Source organism: Tiliqua scincoides, chromosome 5 (genome assembly GCF_035046505.1).
Source record: "Tiliqua scincoides isolate rTilSci1 chromosome 5, rTilSci1.hap2, whole genome shotgun sequence".
NCBI classification, from domain to species: Eukaryota; Metazoa; Chordata; class Lepidosauria; order Squamata; family Scincidae; genus Tiliqua; species Tiliqua scincoides.
This window is the reverse complement of record NC_089825.1, coordinates 63997013-64009289: the sequence shown is the minus strand read 5'-3', so window position 1 is coordinate 64009289 and position 12277 is coordinate 63997013. Positions and strand designations below refer to the sequence as shown.

The window sequence follows — 12277 nt, the reverse complement described above, 5'->3', positions numbered from 1 at the left end:
TTCCAGCACTGACTTAACCGCAATGCAGCCCCCAAGGTAAGCCAACAAACATGCCCTTAGCTTGAGGAGGCCCCCTTGACTACCTCCCCACTGCAGAATGCAGTGCACACCATATTGGCACAGCTATGTCAGTACTGGAAAGTTGGTTAGGATTGCACCCAAAGTGTCTTATGGTATCTTACAGACTAAGGATCAAATCCTAAACTGGGTTCCAGCACCAGTGCTGGATATTGCAAATGTGCCATAAGGCATGTCTGTGACACCCCGCAAAGAGTCAGCACTAGCACCAACCTAGCACCACTTGGCATTGCGGCCAGACACCGCCCGGAGCTAGGTAAGGCCCTCACTGCTGTGCGGAGCTCTTAGGGAGGCGTTCTGGGGTGGGGGGAGGGTAAGACTGGTGGAGCTCTACTCCATCAGATCCTCTCAATCTATGCCAGCAAAATAGTTGGCACAGACTTGAGAAGCCCTATTGTGGGGCTTAGGGTTTTCCCCTGGGGGAAGGGAATGAAAGTCTCACTAAATACAGCAGCAGTCGCTTTGGTGCCACTGCTCCAGTAGGAGCTGGGAAGCTCAGGATTGGGCTGTAATCCAGTAATGACGCACATGTTGACACATGCTTGCAGCGTTCAGCAGCAATATTGATCATGGGCCCTGTGCTTACAATGTAGACTTAGGGCCCAATCCTATCTAACTTTCCAGCACTGATGCAGCTGTGCCAATGGGGTTTGTGCTGCATCCTGCAGTGGAGGGGCAGTCATGGAGACCTCCTCAAGGTAAAGAAATGTTTGTTCCCTTACCTTGGGGCTGCATTGGCACTGGAAATTTGAATAGGATTGGGTCCTTAAATTGTAGAAAATACATTCTATGGACAAACTCCTCCTAATAAGCCCAGTGAACAGTATTTCCATTGCTTCAAACAATAGGGATTTCTTTGTAAAGGCACAATCCTAACCAACTTTCCAGCACTGGCATAGCTGTGCCCGTGGGACGTGTGCTGCATCCTGCAGTTGGGGGGGCATTCACGGAGGCCTTCTCAAGGTAAGGCAATGTTTGTTCCCTTACCTCGGAGTTGCACTGCCCCTACCTCGCTGCTGGAAAGTTGGTAAGGATTGTGCCCTAAGTGTCTAAATATTTTGGTTATATATTTCCATGTTATACATGCACTCACAAGGACTAGTGATATTAAATACTCTTAGAGAAAAAACTTAAATTTGCAAAGCTAAAGAAAATGGACTCTTTTTGTCTCTCTACACTTGTTTAGCCTATAAGGCCCACGCCGAACAGCAAAAAAAAAACAAAAACATGTGGAAGTTGGCATTCCCCACAGAATAACTGCATGCAAAACCCACATGGGTTTCCTTATCTGCGAGTTCCATGGAATAAGTCAAGTACCTTTCTCACTTCTTAATCTGCGAGTTTGGAATCTTCCACATGGGTTTTCAACAATGGTTGGAAAACTCACATGATTGTCTGATACGTGCAAATTTTTGAGACATCAGAGGAGGTGAGAAGGTGCCCAAGACAGTCTCCCAGGTCTTCACTTGTCCTCTCCTTGCTTACAGCTTTAAAGAGACACTATCTTCCCCTTGCCTGTGATGAGTAGGAGAGTCAGGAGCAAAAGTAGTGTTTGCTTATCTTTTGCTTTGTGAATCTGACTGGAATCTTGGAGGGGGGGGGAAAGAGGGAACCCACCATCCATCCTTTTGGAACTATGAGCAAGCGAACAGCAAATCAGGACAGCGGCAGCCCACTTTGTACCAAGGGGTACCGAACTGGTGCTAGCTCCCTCGAACCCAGCACTGACAAAGCCGCACTTGTCAGCACTTCTTGCTTGCTGCAAGGGAAAGAAGGTGCCACAGGGTTCCATTCTCCTTGCCTCTACCTGTGTGGGCTGCCATAGGTGCTGCCATTAGCAGGAATGACAGCTCAGACAGAGAGGGGTGATGTTGGGCAACGTTCTTCCCCAGACAGGCAGATGCACTTCTCCATGCAATGCCTTCAGTGACACAATCCTATCCATGCCTATTCAGAAGCAAGTCCTAATGCATTCAGTGGGGCTTACTGCCAGTGTATAGGATAGCAGTCCAGGGTGTAATGGTGTTGTGCAAAGCAGAGTGAAAGGCTGTGGAGGAAGACACAATCAAGGTTCCGGTGCCTTGTAAATTTCTTCTCTTTTTACATTCTTGGTACGTGAACAAATTATTAGAATTGAAATTTCTTTGTCTGCTTTTCTGAATGTGGGTGTGAACAGCAGCTGCTTGAGTGACAATCTCCATGGGTCTCTTTTGAGGTATGATCCTTCGCCCACTTTCTCAGAAGCAAGCCCCAAGGGGTAGTCAGGGGCTTTCTCCCTTGAGCAGGTCAGCCCCTGGTACACACACAGTAAACAAACACAGTAAACTAAAAGCATGTGAATCCTGGTGTCACTTGCAGGGCAGGATTAGGCTGCTCACAGAGGGGCAAACTCCCATCCCTTTTGGCTGGCAAGTGCTGCTGGGATTCATGCAGGCACAGGAAGTATGCTGAAGGGAGACCAATAGCACCAGAGGAGGGAATAGAATGGCTTTTGCCATGAAAAAACCCACAAATTGGAGTGAATATGTGCTTGCAAATCATACAAACTCACTGATGTGCTCACAGATGTATTTTTCCATGGAAAAATAACTGCACATTTGGTTTGGGCCATAAGAAAGAAGGAAAATGAGTTGGAAGGAGGAACCATCAACAGCCATCAAGAAAATGATTGGTAAACAACTGTTTGTCCTCTTCTGAAATTGTTCCCAATAACCTCACTAGTACAGAATTTCCAATAATGCCGTTTTGGATAAAGTCTATCTATTCATTATCTGTCTTTGTGATGGAATTCACTTATCATTCTTCACTCATTCTACTGCATTAAAATTCTACTCAGGGCTATACGAAACAGCTTGAACTGACGCTGGGGTCTCTTAGGGAGAACCAGAAGAATTTATGGCTTTGTCAGGTAGCTGAACATCAACTGTCTGTAGCTTCTGATGAACTGTCAAGGCTGGAGCACAGATTGTAATTCAGTTGGGTAGGAGGGGAACAGATGTACAGGTGTCAGGAACCAGGCAAGATTGAAGGGCTCTTTTTCCTTCCCTTTCTTTCCCTTAGAGAAGATTTATAGGAAATGTAAGCATCATTATGTCTTTTGGGAATTAAACAATGGAGTTGCAAAAAGTTCTCCTCAACAAACCATAAAACAATGGTGGCAGCGTTCATAAGAGAACATCTAATGTTCTATTAGATATGATTAAAAATATTTATATACTGCTTTTTGACAAAGAAGTTCAGTGCAGTTTACAGAGAAAATCAAATGAATAAATGGTTCCTTGTCCCAAAAGGGCTTACAATCTAAAAAGATGCAAAAGAAATACCAGACAACAGCCACTAGAAAACACGCTGTGCTGGGAAGAATAAGAACAGTTACTCTCCCCCTGCTAAATATAAAAAGCTTCTTTGCCTAGTTAATAGAGGTAGTGCAACTAAAATTATGCACTAAATTGTGTGCAACTACAAGTATCTTAAGGGAGAAGATGCAAGAAAGTCTAAAAGCACCCATACTATGTTTAACCCAAAAAAGATACCTTTCCTCTCCAGCATCAAGTTCTCAATATCAAGACGATAATGCTGTGTCAATTTCCAAGTTCACACAAACAGTACATTGAAATAGTGTGTACACCCATTGTCTATCTCAAACAAGTACCTCAAACAAGACACACCAAGGGGTGCTACATTTTAATCTTGCAAAATGATAGATACTGTAGTTCAGTCTTTCACTCAAAATGAAAGCAACATCAATGACCTTATTGAAGGCACAGTACAATCAAATGTCTTTAGTATCCTTCATTATTTTAATGATTAAACACGGGTTGGAGCTTTATGGCTGCTGACCGGGGGTGGGGGGAGATATGGCTGCCCAATCACAGTTATGCTTAAAATTCTTCATTTCAGTCTGCTGTATGGACAGCTCTTGATTCTGTCCCAGGGAAGAAAAAAATTCAGAAACCGCTGTCTTTATTTCTATGTTCCTTGAGGGGGAGAGGCTTCCAGAGAAGCTGGGAAATGTTTGGGAATCTAGTTATCATATTGCAAAGCTATGATAAGACCAATAAGAACCTACTCTCTTGCCTTCCAGAACTCTGTTTTGGCTCTCAGGAAGACCTTAGCTGAGAGGTAGCAGCAATAGCACAGTTTGGTTTATGTTGTGTACTCTGCCTAAATGTTTCGTAGTCAGTAGTGTAACTAGAGGAGGTGCAAAGCACTAAGTTTTGCAGGGTACCTCACCGTGTCATGCAAGCGACCTGACCCCCCCTTCAGAATCATTCTGTGTATGGCTCCATTTTGCTCTAGTGCCTGGAATGGCTCTGAAGGGGAGGGGCGCTTGCATGGCACAGTGATGTGCCCTGCAAAGTTTAGTGCTTTGCACTCCCTCTAGCTGTACAACTGCTCCTAGTCATTAACTGGCTTTGAAAAAAAATTAATTTAAAGAAGAAATATCACATGCCTTCATGTCTCTAAGCTAGTCTCCTTTTCCAACCCCCTAACTTTTCCCCACCCTCCTAATCTCAGATTTTTATGTTGCCGTCATACCTTCTGAAGCAAGTTCATAGTTTCTAAAAGATAAATGTGGTAGCAATAATGGATGCACAAGCTGCCAACTCAGAAGCAAAACTCACTGTATATCCATTTCTCAGTGTGTATGCTAACCATTGTCCAAATTTGTTTCAATCTTTCTTTTGCATAGAATTGTATTTTAGCCATAATTTTTGCAAACAACTTTGGGGGTCTCGTTTACGAGTAGAAAACTGGTTCAAAAATAAATAAATAAAAATATCAGCACTGTCTGTATTCCGTCATTGCCTTACCTGAATCCAAATGCCAAGGGTCTGTTGCAGAAGACATTGGTTGAATGGTTTGTGGATTTGCTCCACAGTTGGATTCTACAAGTTCCCCTTCTGTGTGGACACGAGAGGAGATGTTGGTCGTTCTCAAGGCTGCCTTGAGTGGGGCAATCTGATTGAACTGCACTCGGGACAAACAACCAGAGAATCCTGGTGTATTGTATTTTCGAATCTCTTGATCAATCTTCCCAAGTTCTAAGGAAAAAGAAAAGAACAGGCTCTTCAGCAGAGTTTGTTGAAGCAGTAACAAACATTACTGTCATGCTGTGTGTTTTTAATTCTCATTTTCAGAAATGTGGACTTTTTACCTGCTATCTTAGCTGTTCTGTAGCTTCTACTCCAACTTCACTTGATTAATGTTGTTAAACACATGTTACAGTAAAAGTACATTGGTTTAGAACCAAATTTACCTGTCAAGAATGCTGCCCCTTGCTCCCCCAAACCTGGGCATGGTAGTTTTCCTAGGGTGCTCGAGTTATTGACACCACAAATGCAAGCCAATAGGCATCCACTGTGAGCTGTGGAAACATGTAGAACTGGGTCTGTTCCTGCCCCCCCCCCTCCAACTTCCTCCAAGAAAATTACAGATTTGTTTTTAGGAGATAAAAGGCACTTTCATATCACCACTACCATGCTTCAAGCACTACATCTATCTTCATCTTGTGAATGTAGTAAAACCATTCCCCAAGAAAGGCAGCTGCAAATAACCAAAATTGTATCAAAAAGCTCTTCTCTCATCCAAATTAAAATAAACGAAATGAAGCTGAAAAGAGACCGCTCTGGTCTTTTAATCAGTCTGTTACATGACTGCTTTTATTACAATGATTATTTGTGCATCAAACACTTAAAAGTTGAAAATGGCTTTATAATTATTAGCTTGTTCAAACCACAGAACAATCTTTGAGGTACACAGCTAAAAGTTCTCATTTTCAAGATACAGAAGTAAAGCTGATAGATTGTGTTGATGACAATTACAGAGCCTGACAGACCAGCTAGAATCTGCGATGTGACAACTTTTTCTCATTTTCACCATGGGGTGGATGTGCTAATAGGATTTCTCATTAAAAATGTGGCCTGGGGAAGGCAGATGTTTCAAAGGTAGAAAAAGAAATTTGCAGCTCAAAAAACACATTCAAACCAAAAACTAGCCAGACTTTTATTGGAAAAGAAAGAACAGAAACACATTCAGCTCTTAAAAAGAAAACCACCTAGTAGAGTCCAGGATTGAGGAAAAATGAGATGCAGCTTTAAATCCAAAGTTCAATTTTGACATTGCATCCAGCAGATGCAGATGCTTCCCTTGGTTCTGGGCAAGATGAGCCATATTGCAACATTAAATATCTGTGGCTTTGGAAATAAATTTCTGGACACAGGGACAGGTGTGGGAAAGCTAAACAGAAAAAACTAAAAAGAATTTAGAAACAGAAATTAAAGGACCTGGAAGATTGTTGAAATTATGTATGTGAAGTGCTTTGATTACTCTCAATACAACATATTATTTAAGCCATATTTATGCTGGTGCCAGGTTGCAAGAGTCTTGCTTGGTCCCAAGTTTATTGGTGCCTTCTCCCCTTTGAGCAACAGGAAAATCCCCTGGAGGACCTGCAATGATGCATGGGACTTTTGGGGAGCTGTCCCTTGTAGCTAAGGTGCCAAAAGCAGTAGTCATGCAAGTCTCCCAGCAGACTCATGTCACCACAACCTGCGATACCGGATACAATTTGAGGATGGAATAGTAATAAAAGGCCTGGATAAGGTGGAAAACTACATGGGGATTTTACAAGATGAAGAAATCTAGCATGCTGCAGTGAAAACGATCAGTGCTGAATATACAAAATGAATAAGGAAAATACTAAAACCAAAACTAAATGGTGGGAACACAATCAGAGCCATAAACACCTGGGCTATTCTAGTGATTCAAAATAGTGCAGGAATTATCTAGAATCAGTATTTCTCAAACTTTGAGGGAGCTTTACTCCCTCAGTAAGTCTTTGTGGGGGAGGGGCTAGGGCAGCAATGTGATCCCCAGAATCACGTCGCTAAGGGGGGGGGGCGCTTTCACTTACTTTATGTAGGTGGGGTTTCTGGAGCTGGCAGAAGGTGCGGGGAGCCCTGCGCAGCTCTCTGCAGCACTCCCCAAGGTTTAGAATCTTCAGTAAAAGTGGGCGCAAAGCACCTCTTGCAAAACGGGAAAAGTGAAAGCACCCCCCTTGCCCCCCATAGGGACGCAATCCTGGGAATCGCTTCCCTGCCTCTCCCCTTCCCCCACCTCCCAAAGGGGCGGGAAACCTTTACACAAACTGGTGGGTCAGGACCCACCAGCCTGAGAACTATTGATCTATACAGTTTATAGATAATCACCAAAGGGCTTTCCCATGCCCCATAAAGCATTAAATATGTCACTTTCGATTTCCCTTTGGAAACCAGAAATAGCATTTCTTTTTTTTTTCTTTTTCTGCCTTTTTGGCCATTCTGAAGTTCACAGAAGCTGCGGGCAGATGTAAGCGGCCTCTGCGAGCTTCAGAAAGCCCTCCAGAGGTGACCACAGCAAAGCTCCAATCCCCTTTGGAGGATTCAGGTTGAGCCAAGTTTGGCTCAGCACAGGTCCAGGGGACCTGCATTGAGCCAGATCCGTAGATATATGAACGTAGATATATAAACAGTCCCCACCTGCAATAGATTTTGCTCCAAACCGACCTTTCCTCAACTTTTTGATCAGTTTAAAAAGAATGAGAAGGAAAAAAAAAACCTCAGTTGGTGTCATGGATAGTCCAGTCCTGCCAAGGACACATTTGGAACCATGCAACTGGATCAAAAGAAAAGTGTTTTTATTCCATCTCACTGCCTCCACCACCGGCCAGCCAGGTTGATGTAGTCATCCCTCATTTCTTTTTTTGGTACACTGTTTCTGAATATGGAAGTTCCAATTTTGTCATCATGGCTAATTGTCCTTGACTGATCATTCAAGGAAGCACCAGCATAAGCTCTGATTCTACATGTTTTGCCCAGCATGTAAATAGGGCCACGAAGAAAGAGAACAATTTCTCTCTATTCATTCGGGATTCCTGTTGCCTAGCAAGAGCTTTAAATAGAATCCAGATTTATCATTCCTACTCTTGTAGCTTTTAATATAGTAACACTGATAATGCAGTTCCAGTTAAAATGCTCAAATTGCATTAAAATGTCAAAAATCTTCTGAGCATCAAACAGGATGCATATAACCTCCATTTGCAGTACCTCCTGCACCATTTATTTCCCAGTCAGTTAATGCCAGGTGTGGGGTACTATCAGCTGAAAAACATTTTTGCAAAAGGCATTTAACCAAACATCTTCTACTTGTCTAAAATTTCTCACAAATGCATGCAATATCTCATGAAAATCCATGTGCACCTCAAGGCTGAACAAGATGAATTTAAGAAAACTTAATCACTAAAAGCAGTTTCAGGAGGGGGCAATGCGAAGCAGTGGGCATTATCCATTCCTTATTTGTCATTTTTACACGCCAAAATTGGTCAAGCCATTTCCCCATGTAGTGTGTCAAATACGTGTTTGCAACAATGAGTTCTGACCCAAGAGCACCTGTGCCTGAGGCAGTATGCTAAATGCTACCCCTTCTTACCTGCTGTTGCAACAGCTTCTGCTGCTGGATTGGAAAAGGAGGAACAGAACTGAGAGGAAGTGTGGAAGAGAGAATGGTAGGCTAGGGTATCTCCATCTTGTTTCCTTTTCCAATCCAAGGAGTGAGAAGAGGAAGATCAGTGATGGCAAGTGGGTGGACAGAGTTGGGCACCCCTCACCAATCTGCTCATGAGGTGACCAGTTGGTCTCATGGATGGGGCAGGCTTGGCAAGTACACATCTGGAACCAAGCAATTGACAGAAGCCACTTGGGGAAAGGGTGATTTTGAGTGGAGAAGTGGTAGGCGGGGAAAGTTAAGCATCCTGCCCTATAGTTTCATAATTTCATATGGGCTTTTTCAAAGGTTGCTTTTTGTACACATACACACACACTCTCTCAAACTGCAGACCTGGAGATGCAACTGTAATGTGCCATAAAGACAGGCTATGGTTGAGATGATGGGCAAATACTATCCCAAACTTCCTTTTGTTCCATCTTTCGCTGGCTTTGTCCCTTGAGTTACCCTCCTCCCCACCACCTTTGGCCTATCTTTTCTGAACATCCCTTGTTTACAGTTGATATTTTCTTTGTGCTCTTTGGTTTGGCAGCCACATACCCTAAATGGACTCAAGTACTCAACTTGTACTCAATACAGTACTCAACCTGCCCAGCTCTTACAAATCTGCATTCATTGCCATCTGGGGTGAATCTGCAAAGTGCTACCCAGAGTCTCAGATATATATAACTGCGCATAATATAATGCATAAACAAGCTCTCACACGTCATACTTCCTGCAGACATTTCAAAGCACTTGCTGAGTATTCACTATGGATCAGTCAGCAATTTAGTTTATCATGGGATTAAACTAAAACAATTTACAGAGGTGGGGTGTGAGGGAAAGCAGCCCACAAATGTTCCATCCAGTTATCTAACAGCACAGTAACAATTTCCTTTTTAGTGTAACATTTTTGTGAAAAGATAGAATGCCTACCACTTATTTGAGTGTTTTCAAAGCCCAATAGTTCACTGGAGAGATGGGGTCATCCCTCCTTGATACAGACAAGGCATTGCCAAGCACCTGTTACACATGGAGTTGCCTAGCGACCATGGAGACCTTATTTCCTCACTATTCTATGAGGCAAAGATTCTAGAATCTAGAGAGGGAGAAAAGGGGATGGAGGAAGTGGTACAGTACAGATTCCCAGTGGTCATGCTTTGTGCTTTCTTATGAGCCCACTACATTCTGTGAGTAGGTTTTATGGGCCTTTCAACTAGACATTAATATGGGGGTGATGTGTTTTTGCACAGCTTTTATCCGCATCTTGTCAAGCATTTCTTGGTCAGGTTAGTGAGAAAACTGGATACATATTGGGCCAATGAATGATTCAGTCTCTTCAAAATAGTATATAGATTAGACAAGAAGCAGAATTAGTCACAGCTGATTTTGAGGTAGTAGCACATCTGTAATATGACTACAAACAGCTGGAAGCCATTTAACTACATTGATAAATAAGGTCTAATGAATGTACATTTTAAAACTATGGAAGCTATTGCGGTGGGAGGGAAGGGTCTGATCTAGATGAGGATCACAGAGTTCCCATTGGTACCAAGGACTTAAAAGGAGTCCAGCTTCTTGCAGCAGGAAGGAGAGGAGGGCAGATTGAAGGATTTTGTGCGAACATATATGCTGTCCACTTTGAGTCAAACTAAATACGACCCCAAAGGCATACAGTACACCTGGTTTTAATTTAGTGAATTTTGCGCAGGAAAGGCACATGATGAAACAGGCTGAAACCACAGCAAGGGGTATGGCCCTTTGGTACTTTGCCCCGTTTCACTTCCAACCAATGATCACAGACCCCCATACACATTTTTTTTTAAAAATGAGAAAAAGCTTCTATTGAAAGTCAATGAAAACATTTTTCCCATTAAAAATGGCATGGTGGAGCTACAATCAGGTTGGAACTGCGGGGGGTGGGGCAGAGTACTAAAATTCCATGCCCCCAATATGATTTTGGCCTGTTTTATTCCCCCCCCCATGCTTTTCATGGAAAGAAGCCAAAACCCAGAGGATTTGCTTACTACAAGTTTAGAGTCATGTCTAGTTTGACCCTCAAGAACAGGGGTGCCCAAACTCTGGCCCGGGGGCCACTTGCGGCCCTCGGGGACTCCCAATCTGGCCCTCAGGGAGCCCCCAGTCTCCAATGAGCCTCTGGCCCTCCGCAGACTTGCTGGAGTCCGTGCTGGCCTGATGCAATTGCTCTCAGTGTGAGGGCAACCGTTTGACCTCTCATGTGAGTGATGGGATGAGGGCTCCCTCCACTCCCTCTGTGATGCATCAGCAGCAGTGAAGGAAAGATCAGCCTTGCTTTGTACAAAACCTTTTATAGGCCTTGAACTATTGCAAGACCTTCATTCATTCATCCATCTCTACTATATGTAAATCATGTAAATTTATTCAAATTTTAAATGTAAATTAATTCTAAAACTGAATTCCAGTTGCAGGTGAGCAATGGTGGGAGAGAAGTATGCCTTTCTTTCCTGCTTGTGGGTTTTCCAGAGGCAGCTAGTGGGTCACTGTGGGAAACAGAATGCTGGACTACACGGATATTTGGCTTTTCTTACATTCAATATATACTGATGATCTGGAAACCCCTTCAGACAGATTGAGAGATCTTTAAAGCTTTGCTCTTCGTGTATTTTGCCAAGTTTATAAAACATCTTCAAATTTGCTGAATAAAGCTGGTGATGTTAATTTTCACCAGGGAAGGCAGGGAGCTTTCATTTTCTTCTCTGTCCCTCAGATACTACTGCAGCCACTTTCCTTTTGTATCATGCTCCATAATTCCCTAACATAATTATCACTGAACAAGATGTTCAGATGTGTGCTTCAAGACTTGCAATTTTAGAAAATGTCTTTATTTTTAACTGTGACTATAGCATTGTATGTTTGATTTCCATGCTGTGAAACAGTCCATAAAAGTTAAAGGAATAAAGATGTTCCAACAACATTCTGCTCTCCCAAATAGTTAATGGGCACATGAACAGCCCACAAGGATCTTTAAACACTTGTGGACATGCATCCAGGTACTTTGGTCCAATCAGGCTTCCCAAACCTGCTTACTGTTCACAGTTTAAAGATTTGTGAACACTGCCTACAGTTCATAGCAAACCTAGTTGTTTGCAACTACCCTCTTTCTAGCCAATTAAAAATAATTGTGCAGTTCTGAACCAAATTACTGTCAACAGTGCTTTTGAATCACTTCTGAACTCACAAAAAAGTATAATTCTGCCCTTTTAGGTTAATCACAGACTCATAGGTGTCATGACACCTATCTTCCTGCCTAAGCTCTGGTTTCATAAGTATGGTTGGTTGGCAACCTTCAGTCTCGAAAGACTATGGTATAAGCCTACAGCACCCGGTATTCCCAGGCGGTCTCCCATCCAAGTACTAACCAGGCCTGACCCTGCTTAGCTTCCGAGATCAGACGAGATCAGGCATGTGCAGGGTAACAGTTGCTGGGTATGCCACATACCCAGCATAAGTATGTCACAGTATGTCGTAAGTATGTCATAAGTATGTCACAGTGTGTAAATTGCTTCCACACAGCTAGATCCACACCACTCCAATGACATGAACGTAGAAAGACATATTACTTGGACTAGGTGATTAACCCAGTTAAATCACAGCAGATATAAAGCCATATAAGCAGCAACAAATAAAGAGGGAA

The 12277-nt window shown here is 43.0% G+C and overlaps 1 protein-coding gene and 1 pseudogene across 1 annotated transcript in view; both read right to left on the bottom strand.

The window, feature by feature from the left end:
• The window catches only part of CNTNAP2 (contactin associated protein 2), a 1320279-nt gene that overhangs the window by 18030 nt on the left and 1289972 nt on the right, over positions 1-12277 (bottom strand). Inside the window, exon 22 of the mRNA XM_066629190.1 lies at positions 4893-5123. Within this exon, the coding sequence (XP_066485287.1) occupies positions 4893-5123 (231 nt within the window). The remainder of the gene's footprint in view (positions 1-4892; positions 5124-12277) is intronic.
• LOC136654752 (5S ribosomal RNA) lies at positions 11954-12070 on the bottom strand (annotated as a pseudogene).